Raw genomic sequence first — 16425 nt, forward strand, 5'->3', positions numbered from 1 at the left:
CTCTGACAGCGGCATTTAATGCGCGCTTCTGGCATTTGCGCTGGAAATCCCACCCATCGGTGACTCCGTCGCGTGATCGCGAATCACCGATGGGTGGACATCACAAACAGAAGTCTCCTCCAGACCTACAGTATATGGTTGTCACTATCGGATTGCTATGGTCGGCGCTCATAGCAAGTCAGAAATTCTGCTACATACAGGCTATCTGATCATTGCTTGCATGTAGCAGAGCCCATCGGGTTATGACAGCTTCTAGTCTCCCATGGAAACTATTGAAGCATGCCAAAAGTAAAAAAAAGTTTTTAAAAATATTAAAAAAATATAAAAGTTCACATCACCCCCCCTTTCGCCTCATTAAAAATAAAACAATAAAAAGAATCAAACATACACATATTTGGTATCGCGGGGCTCTGAATTGCCCGATCAATATAAAAAAAATAATTAACCTGATCGCTGAACGACGTAACGAGAAAAAAAGTCAAAATGCCAGATTTTAATTTTTTTGGTGGCCACAACATTGCATTAAAAGGCAATAACGGGCGATCAAAAGATCGCATCTGCACCAAAATGGTATAATTAAAAACATCAGCTCGGCACGCAAAACATTAGCCCCTACCCTACCCGAGATAATGAAAAATGGAGATGCTATGGGTCTCGGAAAATGATGCAATTTTCTTTTAAACAATCTTTTAATTTTTTTTTTTCACCACTTTTATGAAAAAGAACCTAGACATGTTGGTTTCTATGAACTCGTAATGACCTGGAGAATCATAATGGCAGGTCGGTGAACATGGTGAAAAAAAATCCAAAAAACGTTCTGGAATTCCACTTTTTTTTGCAATTTACACCATTGGAATTTTTTTCCCGTTTTTAGAGTATACAGTATGGTAAAATCAATGTTGTCATTCAAAAGTACAACTTGTCCAGCAAAAAACAGGCCCTCACATGGCCATATTGACAGGAAAAATAAAGTTATGGCTCTGGGAAGAAGGGGAGCGAAAAACAAACGCAAAAACTAAAAAGGGCTCCGTCATGAAGGGGTTAAACTGGAGATGCGCTCATTTATTGTGGACCATTGGAGCTTCTACGAGTCCTGATCAGAAAAGTAGAGAATGTTTTAGTGCTCCTGATTTCAGGAGAGTGGGAAGAAATCTGAATTTCTAAGGCCGGGGTCACACTGGCGAGGAATACGGCCGAGTGAGCGGCGCTAAAAGCACGCATTACACACGGACAAATGATTCTCTATGGGGTCACTCGCACCAGGCGTATATTTCTCATCCGTATCCTATGCTCCGTGCCAATCGCAGCATGCTGCGATTGTCAGCGTACTACGCCCGTAGTACGCCAATGCAAGTCTATGGGTGCGCAAAAAATACGGATTACACACGGAACACACGTGTGACCTGCGAGCAATACACAGGTCTTTTGGCTGGTGACAGGAAATGGGCCAATCCATCATCAGGAAGCCTAGACATGCAAATGAGCTCAAAAAGCGCTCCAGACATCCAGGAAGTACGCCTCCACGGAGTACAGCAGCAGCATGGCGTCCACGTACATAAATGTGGAGATGCTCATTGTCCTGGTGTAGGAGCGTCCCGAAATCTGGGACCCATGTGATGCAAATTATGCAAACCGGGCAAGAAAGGAGGCGTCATGGAGGCGCATCTGTCGCCAGATGTACCATGACTTTGGTGACCGACCACATGAGGAGCAGCATAAAATTCGTAAGTACAACGCAAAACATCAGTAACCTTAGCGCGCAAGAAAAAAGGAATCTACAATCAGCACCCCCCTTCCTGTGCATGTACTTTTAGCCTCATGAGGCCGTTACATTTGGATGTGACACGAGGCTTCACACAGCCATAATTTGGGGTTAGGCCACAAGCTCCTCATCCTCCTAGCAAAAAAAAATTATTAAGTGTAGCTAAAGAGACCCTGTGTATCTGCCCAATTACATATGCCACCATGGGTAGAAAGAACACCCCAGAAGGCCCCATGCCTAGACTACTGGTAGAAAATGTGACCTCTCAAATATGTGAATTTGACAATATTTCCTGTCACATTGCAGTGGAAGATGTGATGAAACGCTGGCAAAGCATCCGGGACCAGTTCCGCCAGGAACGCCAGCAGCGGTCCAGGAGTGGGGATGCTGGATATGTTAAAAGGAAGTACATCTACTATGACCGGCTGTCCTTCCTCGCCCCAATTCTGGATCTGAGACCGTAAGTAGATACCTCACACCACATTACACAAATACTTTACAGGGACAAAAATATTTATGTATTTTTGCCTCTGTTCTATTTCATAACACAACTCAATCCAACCTTACGGATCGAGGAACGGCCTCAGAGGCAGAGCCCATAATAGATCCTGTAGGGGATGAGGTGGCTGGCCCATCTTCTCCCCCTACAAGAAGGATGGCAGAAGATGAGGCATCACAGGACAACCCAATGGCTGCCCAACACACAACACCACCAGGACGGTCTGCTGCTGCCCCATCACCCATCCTGGAAGAGCCGGGCAACTTGAGCAGCAGCCCAACTGGCCAGTTCAGGGCCTCCCCACAGGCTGCTCTTACATCACGGCGAACACGAAGAATGCGCCAGGTCAATATTCAAGAGAGCAGGACCAATGTGGACACAGGGGTGCTCAATTATTTATCTAGAGTAACTACAGATGGGGAGGAGGCCTACGCACGTAGCCTCACCCTTTATCTCCGTGCCCTTACCCGTGAGGACAGGCTCCGTATTAGGGGATGTATTCAGATCCTGCTTGATGCAAGCACCCCCCCCAATACCCCATATGAGGTATTTGAATTTCTGGAGAGGTGGCAGCTCTCCCCACGAAATCTAATGCGCATGAGACCATCCACACAGATGCTTGCTCAAGCAGGGTCTGAACAGCCCCTAATACGTGGCCCAACACCTCAACCCCTTCCTCCCACTACCCAACCTTCTATTCCGCAGCACCAAACGTCTTCCTCAAGCCAACCCCACCAATATGGCCACTTGTACCCACCCAGTGTTGGAGGCTGGTCCCAACCTGGTTGGGGACGATCTGGCTATCTTGGTGGGTATGAGCCACGTGCCTACCACAGCCAACAAGAAGTCCCTCACCATCATCATTACTCTGGCCAGTATCCCCAACAGTCCCAGGAGGCAGGACAATTCCAGCATCATGGGCAACAGTATGGCCCCACACAGGGCGATGTTGGCCACAGTGTCCAGCAGCACCCATAGGCTGGTCTTCCATGTTCCCCTTCCTATGAGGATTTATGAGTCTGAGGCCCAGAGATGTCCAGTGCGTTTTAACTGGTGCGCCAAATAGAAAGGAAAAAACAGGTGTTCTCCATCACCAAACTTTTTTACATAATTTAACATTCTAATTTTTTCACAATGTTTTCGAATCATATGAAACAATCCATCATGACAGGCAAGGCTACCTCACGCCTTTCAGACAGATATTACATGTGTGTACAAAAGAGAATATTTCAACGCGCTATACTGGAAAATGAAAGGATGAAAAGACACTACTCACTTGCTAATGCCTAGGAAAGGCGTGCTGGCCTTAGTGAAGTAGTCACCTTTTTTGCTAGCAATCTCTAGTAAAACAAATCAAGGCGACCAGCCTTCAGAATATCACGCTCTCTCTAGGTCTTAACAAGTGAGTTTTGTTTTTTCATCCTTTCAAGTATAGCATGGTTAAATATTTTTTGTTCTACAGACAGGTAATATCTGTCTGAAAGCCGTGAGGTAGCCTTGCCTGTCATGGTGGAATATTTCTATGATTGGCAAACATTATGAAGAAATGTGAGTGTTATCTTTTAGCAATAATTTAGGTTATGGAGATCACCTCTTTTTTTTCCTTTGTATTTAAATATTCTCATGCAGCAATGTTGTTATTGCCTAATCTTTTTTTGGGTTATGTTATGTAATGTTACTTTTCAAAAAAGTTAAAGAAGGCACAAAGGGTCATTTTGCCCATTGCCAAAATGTTCTTATGACAATATTATGTTTGCCTTTAAGCAAACCAAAAAAAAAAAAAAACGGCAAAACTAAAAATTTTTCTACTATAGTTAACGTCTCTGTGTGGTTTTTCACAAACCCTCACAACATACTAACATACACTAACCAATGCAATGAAACAGTCATAGAATCATAAGGGGTTGAGTAATATTATAAACAAATTATAACATAGACAGCATGCTCTTGCCAAGAAGTTGCCCCCTCAGGTGAGATAAAGTAAAATATCACGCACTTTGAGACCAGAGAGGGGTCTACGTTGAGAGTTCATAGGTGGTCTCACCCTGCGCACATTGTCCGGCCTACGCACAACACCATCAGAGGAGGAACAATCATGTATCCTGGTGAAGTTATGCAGAACCACACAGGCTTTCACAACTTCATTCACATTTTGGTCACTCAACTGAATGGCAGACTGGAGTACCCGCCATTTGGCACAAAGAATCCCAAAGGAACCAGTCGCCTAGCACGTGATAGGCGCAAGTTAAAAATTCTGGGCCTGTGGTCAAGGTTGCGCCGGGGATATGGCCTCATGACATTGCGCGATAACTGAAACGCCTCATCTGCCACAAGGACATAAGGGACTGATTCTTCAGGGGAGCCTGGTAGCTGTTGTGGTGGTGGTAGATCCAACTGGTTGGTGCGTAGCCGCCGAGCCATTATGGAAGTATTGAAGACTCTAGAGTCTCCCGTCCTTCCATAGGCCCCAATGTCAACAATTATAAACTTGTATTGAGGGTCTACCAGAGCCAACAATACAACAGAAAAGTATTGTTTATAATTGAAGAATTGGGAGCCAGAGATCGGCGGCTTACGCACCCTGCTTTGTTTGCCATCCAGGGCCCCAATACAATTTGGAAACTGGCAGTCCTCCTCAAAGTCCCTTGATATCCTCAACCAGTCTTCCATCCTGGGCTCAGGCATGACCACTTGATGGAGTCTTGTCCAGATTTCTGTACATGTAGACCTCACTATGCCTGAAATGGTTGATCTTCCAATGAGAAACTCATGGTGGAGGGCGGCATAAGACAGGCCAGTGGACAGGCAGCTGTAGAACAACAGAAATTGATAATTTTAGAATGCAGAAAGTCCAAAAACATCAGTTACATGCTGACCAAACTTGATAGGAATTGAGATATAATAACACACGCATATTTGGTTGCACAATGACTAAGTGATATGCAGTACATATTAGAGCTAATATTCTGGTGTGTAAGTTGAACCATATTTGGAGTAAGATGAGGGCATTAAACTTAGTCCAAGAAGGCAAAAAAAACATACTTTAGCCCACACATTATGAACATAGAGAATGTGGTTGTGTAGTACATACCGTATTGTGAGTAGAAGTCGCTCCTCTGCAGATATGGCTTTGCGCATCCTTGTGTCCTGAAAGGTTATCCCAGGGCGCACTGTCTCCAAGAGTCGATCAAATGTGGAAATGCTCATGCGACAGTACTGGTAAAATTTCTCCGGATGCTCCCGCAGAGAAGAATAGAGGCGGTGAAAATGACCTCTTGTGAGTCGTTGCCTCAAAAGTGGATGTACCCACATGCGTCTCCTCCTCCGCGGATCCACTATCACTGGGTATGGTTGCCCAAAGCGCCGTGACAAAAGCCAGTTAAAGAGAACCTGCTCAGTTGTATTGAATCTCAGACCCTCTGCCATGTTGCACAAAGAACACCAACACACCTCGTGAAAGCAAGCTCACAAATGGACAGAATGGAGGCAGCCACCTGTTTCTGAGTGTATAAATAGGGTGCAGGCTAATGATTTAAATTGTTAGCAGGCCTCAAAACCATTAAATGTCCATTTTGCAAGGCTGCGAGAAAATCTCGTCATACGGATTGCATACGGATTACATACGGATGCAGACATGCGCAAAATACGCGACCGCACCTTGCTTACGGATGACCTACGGAGCACTATTTAGTGGTCATTCATCCGTATTACGCCTGTAATCTACGGACCGTATTTTGCGCAGGTTAGTGTGACCCCGGCCTTAGGATTGAAAACATAATGGAATTTATGACATGGAGGGATTAGATGAAACCAGGGCTCGAGCCATGCCAACACATCTCCTGCAGGCGGGAATAAATGTATATTACAGCCATCAGCCATGCACAGGTTATAGGTATATCATGGCACAGGTGTATTTTATGTAGTCTCTCGTCATCCTGTTTGAAGTTAGTCAGTTTTAAAAGTCAGGAAAAAGAGAAACTGTTGTTATTGTACATAAATTCACACTTGGCCTTACTGCACATTTAATGTTGTCGATCATAAAAGTGAAGCTTGGCCAGAAAGACTGGACCTGGTCTTGTAGGGACCATATGAGCACATTCAGCAGCACAGAAGGGAGAGAAGGTAGGTGGATCTACCAGGCTGTAAGGTCTATAGAAAAGGGCCTTCAATGACCAAAGTAATTTGAACAGTTTTAGATGGAGAATGTTGTGGTCTAGAGTCAAAATGGTTATCATGGTAATACGGCCGGACTACACAACCGATAAAGCAGCCACAGCCGGTGACTGAGAAGAATCTGTGACTTCCCTGCATTTAGTGGTTACTACTCACCTGGGTAGTCATATGTGGGAATCTCCTCTTTACACCACTCATCATCTCTCACATATATGTCTGTAGTATTAATATGGGTCAGATCTTCACCCTGAAAAAAATATTGTAAGAGTCACAGACACATGGAGAAGACACATCTATGATCAGCTCTAATCCTGCCATCTCCACCGTTCTCATTACACAAGTATAAAACATATACTGCATATACTCGTGTATAAGCCGAACTGTGTATAAGCCGACCCCCTTAACTTTTGCCACAAAAAACTGGGAAAACTTATTGACTCGCGTATAAGCCTAGTGTGGAAAATGCAGCAGCTACTGGTAAATTTCAAAAATAAAAATAGATACCAATAAAAGTAATTTAGACATCAGTAGGTTAAATGTTTTTGAATATCCATATTGAATCAGGAGCCCCATATATTGCTTCATACTGTTCATGATGGGTCCTATAAGATGCTCCATACAAAATACACCCCATATAATGCTAAAAAAGGTTAATAATGCCCTCATAAGATGCTCCATAGAATACTATGCCCCATATAATGCTCCATAAAGGTTATGGCCCCATAAGATGCTCCATAGATTATGCCCACATATGCTGCTCCATAGATTATGCCCACATATGCTGCTCCATACAATATGCCCCCATATGCTGCTCCATACAATATGCCCCCATATGCTGCTCCATACAATATGCCCCCATATGCTGCTCCATACAATATGCCCCCATATGCTGCCCCCATAAGATGCTCCATATATTATGTCCCAATATGCTGCAAAAAAAAAAATGCCATACTCACCTCTCCTGCTCAGGACACGGCACCTGAGATATTCACCTGTCCGGGGTCCATCGCTGCTCACCGCTGTCTGCCCTCCGCTTCCTGTGTCAGTGACTGTTCAGCCAGCAGAGGGCGCAGGGTGCACTAACCACGTCACCGCGCCCCCTGCTGCCTAAACGTCACTGACACAGCGATGAGCAGCGATGGACCCCGGACATCATACACCTGGAGGTCGGCGGGGGAGGGGGAGCGGGGGTGTCAGAGATCATACTTACCCCCCCCCGGCGTGGTCTCTGCATCCCCGCTTTTCCACGGTCTCCCTTTCTGCCTTCTGCGGTAACATGATACCGCTCATTACACTCATGAATATGTGCATATTCATGAGTTTAATGAGCAGTACCACGTGACTGCTGAAGGCAGGGAGACCGTGGAGAAGTGGGGGGGCTGCAAAGACCACGCCGGGGGGGGGGGGGTAAGTATGATCTGACACCCCCGCTCCCCCTCCCCCGCCGACCCCCATGTATATGATTATACACTTCTTCCCCTGACATCACCCCTACCCTAATTCAAAGTACCAAGGATTATCTGTCTGTTGTCTCTACCATCATGTCCTCCGTCTATCTGAAGCTAAATCTCTCCAAAACTGAACTTCTTATGTTTCTCCCCTCTACTAACCTCACTCTACCTAACATCGAAATAACCCTGGGGGGTTCAACCATAACTCCCAAGCAGCATGCCCGCTGTCTTGGGGTCATATTCAACACCGAACTTTCCTTTACTCCCTATATCCGATCACTCACTCGCTCTTGTCACCTGCATCTTAAAAACACCTCCAGAATCCGACCTTTTCTCACCTTTGAAACTGCTAAGACTCTTACTGTCATTCTTATTCATTCTCGTCTGAACTACTGCAACTCTCTTCTGATCGGTCTCCCTCTTACCAAACCTTCTCCTCTCCAATCCATCTTGAATGCAGCAGCCAGGGTCATATTTCTGTCCAGCCGCTTCACCAATGCCTCCATCTTGTGCCAGTCATTACACTGCCTACCTATTCCCTACAGGGTCCAGTATAAACTCATCTCTCTCACCCACAAAGCTCTCCACAGTTCTGCACGGCTTAAATCTCCTCTCTCATCTCTGTCTATCGCCCTACATGTGCCCTCCATTCTACAAATGACCTAAGACTAACATCCCCCGTAATCCAAACTTCGCACCTCCGTCTCCAAGACTTCTCTCGTGCTGCTCCAGCTCTCTGGAATGCACTTCCCCAGACGATCAGACTGATACCTAGCCTCGACCTATTCAAGTGCGCTTTGAAAACCCATCTCTTCAAACAAGCCCACCACATCAACTACTCAGTATATTAACTTTGCCCTGTTCCCTCCTTCCAAAAATATTATTCTGAATCTGCACCCTACTATTCATCTGTCTCCACACCCTCCATGAACACGATAACTGCACTTGATACTTGACTATTGCACTTAAACACACGGGCTGATGACCGCATCATGCAGCTTTATATGAAAATCCCCATTTATTATAATTGCCAGACCTGAAATAACAAGCACTTTTTACCTACTGTGTCCCCCCCATTTCCTTGTAGATTGCAAGCTTGCGAGCAGGGACCTCACGCCTGATGTCATTGTTTAAATTGTCTTAACGTGTATTGAATTTATTGTCTGTACATGTCCCCGCTTAATTGTAAAGTGCTGCGAGATATGTTGGCGCTATATAAATAAAAATTATTATTAATTATTATATGACTCCTGTATAAGCCGAGAGGGGGACTTTCAGCCCAAAAAAATGAGAAGAAAATCTCAGCTTATACACGAGTATATATGGTAACATTGGTTGATAAAACAAGACTGAGTACGAGACCTTCACAGCCGTCCACACATTATAGGCGAGATTCCAAGACACCTTCTCTCCATCTACCTGATGATCCTGAGGAGCATTGGGATCTTCTTGTTTACACTCCTCTGGAAGAAGAGGATGGGGACATCTCTCTGGTGTTGTCTTCTTACTGGATAGATCTGGAGGAAACACATACAGGGACTGAATTCATTCTTTACATACAGATAATTATAGGCCGTGTGTATTTAGTCCTGTCTCTTACCTGGTGATGTGAGGGGCTGGGGAACCTCCACCATGACGTCCTTGTACAGATCTCTGTGTCCTTCTAAATACTCCCACTCCTCCATGGAGAAATAGACGGAGACATCCTGACACCTTATAGGAACCTGACACATACAATGATACCATCATTCCCCCAATCCCTTCATAGTATTACTGTATAATGTCCCAGCAGTGTCACCTCTCCAGTCAGCAGCTCAATCATCTTGTAGGTGAGTTCTAGGATCTTCTGGTCATTGATGTCCTCATGTATCAGGGGGTGAGGTGGAGGCCCCGTGATTAGGCTCAGGGGTCTTCCCCATCCCTCAGACACAGGGTCCTGACAGCACTCACTAGAGGTCTTCTTCACTACTGTGTAATCCTGGTTATGGAGAGACACATTAATAAATCTCACTACAGACATTCCCAGAGTCCTCTCCTCTCCAGTTCTGTCCATCTGTTATTCCCATAGATAAGAATGATGTAATGTGACATCATCAGAATCTCTCACCTCTCCAGTAAGCCGGAAGAGGATCTCTAGGGTGAGGTGTAATATCCTCTCCGCCATCTTGTCTCTGTCCATATCCATCCTTCAGGGGTAAATCAGGAAAATTCTCTTATGTAGAAGATCTTCACTGAGAGATCTGAATGAGAAGAAGATGAGGCGATGTAACATCATAAAAATCCTGTGTAATAATACAATTACTGGAGATAATAAGGGAAACATATGAGGAGACTTATTATTTTACAGTATTTAGTTTTCTTCTTTACATCTACTAATAAAACCTATATATTTAGGCCACAGACAACAAGCAGTTTCTCCCTCGGAGTCGGCAGCTGAATACGTTCCTCATAGACTCATCTTCCATAACGCTAATTCTCGTCTCATTTCCCGACACTGGAATCGGCATTAGCAATACTGCAGGAGATATTCATTACACGTGACAGGAGAAATAACTACTTCATGATGAGGACGACATCTTCATCTTCTACTACGGCTCTAGAAACATATTTGGCCAGAGTCCGTCACTGACTCCATCCCCCCGGCCGTCTATATGAAGGTTTCCCGTCTTCCCCGCACTGTAATCTTCTATCACGTTAGATCTCATGTCTGATCCACACCCAAAAGTTTGAGGGTTTTAGAAAAGATTGTAAGAACAAGACAGGAAATATTTGATGCTAATATCTCCATATACAGTTATTTTTCCTCTGGATGTAATGTTTTTAGGGGAAATTTTACCATCCTTAGACTTTCGTATATACTCGAGTATAAACCGACCCCCCTAATTTTGTCACGAAAAACTGGGAAAACTTATTGACTCGCGTATAAGCCTAGGGTGGAAAATGCAGCAGCTACTGGTAAATTTCAAAAATTAAAATAGATGCCAATAAAAGTAAAATTAATTGAGACATCAGTAGGTTAAAGGTTTTTGAATATCCATATTGAATCAGGAACCCCATATAATGCTCCATACAGTTCATGATGGCCCCATAAGATGCGCCATAGAATATGCCCCATATGCTGCTCCATAAAGATTATGGCCCCATAAGATGTTCCATAGATTAATGCCCCATATGCTGCCCCATAAAATGCTCCATAGATTATGCCTCATATGCTGCCCATAAGAGGCCCCATATGATGGTCCATAAGATTCTCTATAGATTATGCCCCATATGCTGCTGCGAATAAAAAAAAAAAAAATGACATACTCACCCTCTCTTCGCTGGGGGCCAGGTGCTGGTATCCTTAGCTGCGGGGACACCGGCGCACTATGGGGGACAGGTGCCGATGTCACCGCTGGGTCAGGGCCCCGGCACCTGAGATATTCACCTGTCCCTGTTACACCGCCGCGCACTGCTGCGTCTTCCAGGTGCCTCTGTCAGTGACTGTTCAGGCAGAGGGCGCAATGTGCACTAACTACATCATCGCACCCTCTGACCTAAACGTCACAGACAGAGGATGCAGAGGACAGAGCGGCGTGCGGCGGCGGAACGGGAACAGGTGAATATTTAATATACTTACCCCCTCCTGGCGTGGTCTCTGCAGCCCCTGCTTCTCCCACGGTCTCTGACAGCTCTTACTTCCTTCAGCGGTCACATGGTACCACTCATTAAAGTCACGAATATGCGCATATTCATGACTTTAATGAGCGGTACCACGTGACCACTGGACACAGGTGCCGGAGACCTTGGGAGAAGCAAGGGGGCTGCAGAGATCGTGCCAGGAGGGGGTAAGTATGATCTGACAATCCCGCACCCCCTCCCCCACCGACCCCCTGGCGTATATGACTCGAGTATAAGCCAAGAGGGGCACTTTCAGCCTTAAAAAATGGGCTGAAAATCTCGACTTATACTCAAGTATATATGGTATTACATGAAAAACACACACACACACACAAAAAAAAAGTTAAAATGTTACAAAATAAAATTGAGCTATACACTAATGAACAGAGATCATAGAAACAAATGGATGAAAATAGCTCAAAAGACTTAACACTGAAAGGAAAGAGCTGGAAGCTCACAGAGTATAGTCAGGAGGAGTCTTATTAAGTTGTGACGAAACGTGCATTGGGGCGACGGAGAGTACTTAGACATACACCATCACCAGTAAATAGCTTTATTTTAAGCCTTTCATGGCTTTCATTTTGGGCCATTTTGTCTAATCCATGATTAAAATAGTTGAGTTACATCACTCACTCTAGGCCATTTTTCCAGGGTATTGTGATGACATCTGTGGTGTAGGGGGCGCTATCAGGGAGCACATGAATGAGCACAGAGAGTGCAGGAACAAGTTACGCAGCGTGCAAGGACCTGAGACTAATGCAGGGAGCACAGGACCTGGCACTAAGCAGTCACGTGACAAGGGGGCGGAGTCATCGCACATGAGTACAGGGAAGGAAACTGAGCACACAGAGTGCAGGGCACAGACAGAAAAAGGGGTCGAGAGTCAAAGGTCAAAAGCCAGATGACAGCGTAGTACCTAGGGATATGGCAAAGAGTAAACAGAAACAAGTCAAAGGGTCAGATAACCTGGAGGGACAGAGCAGTACAAAGCAGGATTCAAAGGCAAAAGTCAGGGGACAAACCAGGTCTTACACTGCAAAGCACACAAGCACAGAGGCACAACGTTTACAGACGAGTAACCTGGGTCAGCAACCACAAACCGAGGATACGGAAGTATCACCGACACCAAATCCAGGAAGTGCCAACATAAAATAGCCGCCCCAGATCCAAAGAGAGGAGGACTAAATTAACCCTGACCTGACCAAGATGGAGATGGAATCATCCTGTCCAGAGTCATGACTATTATTCTACCAGCTATTTCATTAGGCTAATGGCTGCGGCCATCTAATTCAGATTGCTAAATGAATGGACCCATCACAATTTTGTTTTTATTTGCTTATATCTGATAGTGTAACTTATACTATTGTACTGTGTTGTTGTGCCACTAAGCACTTTAATTCAGTGGTCTTTTACTCTACCATTTTTTTGCTTAGCAGTCTCTGTATCTCACCATAGATGTATTTTGAATTGAATAAAAATTATTTTAGGATTATACTCTGTGAGCCTCCAGCTCTTTCCTTTCAGTGTTAAAATAAAATTGAGGATGGTGGTACTGTGGGAACATTATACTGTGTGGGGGCACTGTACTATGAGAGTAATACATGATTCCTTGCTTCCCGTTATCACACTTGCTGCAGTACAGGCTCCACTAGATGGCAACAGAGTGGAAGCAGGGCTGCACCTAAACAAAGCAGGCCTGTCGTGCAGCAAGAGAGGCCACCACAGGGGGCAGCAGAATAGTCAAGCAAGCAGAGTCAAGCAACACACTGTAGCGCAGTACCAAAGGAAGAAGCAAACTCAGGGTCAGAGACAAGCCAGGGGATCAATAACGGTCAGGAGAAGATATGCCTAAGACAAAAGACAAAAGCAGGTCAGGGTCCAAGCCAAGTTCAAGTACCAAGAAGTCCAGACACAAAGGGGACACACAGAGTCAGGACAGGGATCAGGGAATAGCACAGACATGGGTCGAGTCAGATATAACAGCAGGACAAGTCAGGATGTAACAGAGTCCGCTACTCATGCCGTAGACAGAACTATAACTGATATCGCCTGTAGGAAGCAGCGGTGATAAATAGCCAACCTGAACCCAGACTGAGGCTGGGAAAAGTTAACACTTGACATGACCAGACCGAGAAGACAGGACTCAAAACCCGGTCTGGATCATGACACCCATCTTTCATAGTTGGGTCGTTTGTATCTATCAGCGGAAAAGGAAGAATACCCATTGTGATTCTTATAAGGAGACAGCACAAAAACCCCCTAAATATAACATTTTATAACAACCCCACAATTTGTGACCCTTCAGGGTAAATCGCTCTCTCACCATTGTATTAGAGCTGATACTATGAAGCTAAAGTGACTAAATAGACTTTCTGTCACCTCCATAAAGGGGCACTTTTCCGTGTTTGTCAGAACTGTCTGAGGATTATTAGAGATGATAGTTTCCCCCAATTAGAAGGGACACCTGTTGATATTGGGGTCTTTACCTGAACAGTCCTGGTGGGATTTACTCGGTAAACTGCTGGAATCATTTTCTCCCAAAGGATTAAATGTCATCTGTAACTTCAATGTCTTTTCTATGAAGAATGTATTAAGTCCTATAGAAACTGCGGAGAAAGAATCATTTCTAATTCTGTGTTTACAGGATTCTTCTTGTGGGAATTGGCTGCGATATCCCCTGTGCAATATATTTCTAGTATTAGTAGGTTATAATCCTGTCACTCTATGGATGTGCAGTGGTTGTTTCTTTCCCTTTTTTGTTGTTTCTTGTATCATTTATTATCTTTATGTCACGTATGTGTATTGGTTCTGACATTTGGGATCTTGTTGTCATGTGACACCCAAGGGATACAATGCTGGCTAATAAAAGGCGTCCGAGCCATTGCAGCAGGTGTGTTTTCACACCACAACTCCCTTTCCATGATGTCCCCATGAAACGCTGCTTGTGACGACAGCTGATGTACAGCTCCCAGTCAGGCTGCGCTCCGCGAGACAGGCGAGAGCGGTGATGACATCAATGATGTTACTGAAATCACCGCTATTGCAGAGCGCAGCGTGACTGGGAGAGACCTATGAAACTCTGATCTCTGATTTAAGGGCATAAAAATTAAAACGTTTGAAAATTGCAATATTTGCCAATTTTTTTGCCTAATTTCCTATTTAACAAATAAATGTAAATCATATCAAAGGAGTTTTACCACTATCATGAAGTACAATATGTCCTGAGGAAAACAGTCTCAAAATCACCGGGATCCACTGAAGCGTCCAGAGTTATTACGTCATAAAGTGACAATGGTCAGGATTGAAAATATTGGCCTGGTCAGGAAGGTGAAAACAGGCTTCGGGGTGAAGGGGTTAAATACACCCTATAGCGCCACATGAAAGATACAACTTTATAATACTTAGGGGGCTGACAATAATCTAAGCGCTCCCTCCTATAACAACTCTAAGCTGCTTCCTGAGGACGGTGTGCCGAGCATCGCGTCACTGGGTCTACTATAAACCCGAAGCGGCCGGACAGTCACAGTAATGTCAGTAACCAACGTGGCTACAACATTGCTGTGTATGGTGGGAAAAATTGAAAAACAAACCATGGTTACATACACTTTCCAATGCTGACAGCACATGTCAGATATATATGCTCTATCAAGTCCATACAGAATTATTAGGTTGTACCTTTTCCATGTAACCAATTTACCCTCCCATCCCCCTTTCCCAACTCCTTACCAGAGAATCTCGTCTCTATGTCCATACACTCCCATATTCCGTCACGTTTGAGCATTAGTATGATGTTACCACTAGAAATTGATACTATAGAAGAATTCTCCCTTTAATCAGCTGGTCAGATGGTGATCCTGGAGAATCTAGCCATCTTCCCCATATCCCTTCATACTTGTGCATCGCATTACGTTTCATATACGCTCCTTCCTCCAACCAGATATTACTGTTTACCATCCCCTTCAATTTCCTGATATTCGGGGGTCGGGAGTCCAGCTAATGGAATGCTATAAGTTTTCTCGCTTGGAATAAAACTCTGCCAATGGCTATAGCCAGGTGGGACTCCGGGTCAGTGCCATCCTCCAGTAGCCCCAGCACACACACACGAGGATCTACTGCGAGTTGTATCCCAAATACTTTATCCTATCTTTGGACATTCCCAAAACATATGCAATAGATGAGCTTCCCCACACTCACATCTAGGGCATTTTGCATTTGTTCGCACTCCAATCTTATGTAGGAAGCTGGGGGTCCTGTCTGTGAATCAGGTAGATCTGGGAAAGTCTCTGGGCTTCGCACGGTGACAACCTAGGAACATTTGCTGGAATCTCCTCCCATTGCTCCTTGTTATAGGGCCCACCTCCGACACCCACCTAGAGCACACCTTTATAAAGGGCTTCTCCAACTGGTTTATTGCCATATGTTTATATATACTGGATATCATACCCTTTTTGTGGGTCGCAGTAGTTATATCTATTAGGGGATGATGCTGGATCCTCAGATCTGTGTTTCCCTGTGTAGCCAGGGCATTTCTGATTTGTAAATACTGATAGAAACAGGTATGTGATAAGTCAAAATCTTCTTGAAGTTGTTGAAGAATATTCAGGATTGAGAGTCCTCAGTGGTTGATACCTTTTAATGGCTAACTGAAAAGATGGTAACACATTGCAAGCTTTCCAGACTACTCAGGTCTCTTCATCAGGCTAGACTAATACAACATCTGAAGAATCACATATTTATACACCACACAGCACAGAAATAATGCAATAGATAAGACAAGTGATGTGAAGCAGAATTGTCATTATGGGAGAGGGATAAGCATAAATATTGGAACAGTTCATAGATAAGCAGTGTGAAGGTTTTATTGCCCTCTGATTGCGGTC

At 44.6% G+C, this 16425-nt stretch overlaps 2 protein-coding genes across 8 annotated transcripts in view; both read right to left on the minus strand.

Moving 5' to 3' along the window:
• LOC141094141 (uncharacterized) overlaps positions 1-16425 on the minus strand; it is a 392749-nt gene that overhangs the window by 370039 nt on the left and 6285 nt on the right. The window lies entirely within an intron of this gene.
• LOC141094149 (uncharacterized) overlaps positions 1-16425 on the minus strand; it is a 454882-nt gene that overhangs the window by 86114 nt on the left and 352343 nt on the right. For 3 of the 7 annotated variants that reach the window (XM_073579899.1, XM_073579897.1, XM_073579896.1), the window contains exons 2-6: positions 9993-10125; positions 9684-9863; positions 9486-9609; positions 9305-9402; positions 6591-6681 (exon numbers count right to left, since the gene is read on the minus strand). In XM_073579899.1, the coding sequence (XP_073436000.1) occupies positions 6591-6681; positions 9305-9402; positions 9486-9609; positions 9684-9863; positions 9993-10070 (571 nt within the window). In that variant the 5' untranslated portion in view covers positions 10071-10125. Of the gene's footprint in view, positions 1-6590; positions 6682-9247; positions 9403-9485; positions 9610-9683; positions 9864-9992; positions 10126-16425 lie in introns of all 7 variants that reach the window. The other 4 variants (XM_073579898.1, XM_073579895.1, XM_073579894.1 and 1 more) reach the window with 2 other exon arrangements.

Source organism: Dendrobates tinctorius, unplaced genomic scaffold, assembly GCF_039654945.1.
Source record: "Dendrobates tinctorius isolate UK_male_01 unplaced genomic scaffold, ASM3965494v1 ptg000063l, whole genome shotgun sequence".
In the NCBI taxonomy this organism is placed as follows: Eukaryota; Metazoa; Chordata; class Amphibia; order Anura; family Dendrobatidae; genus Dendrobates; species Dendrobates tinctorius.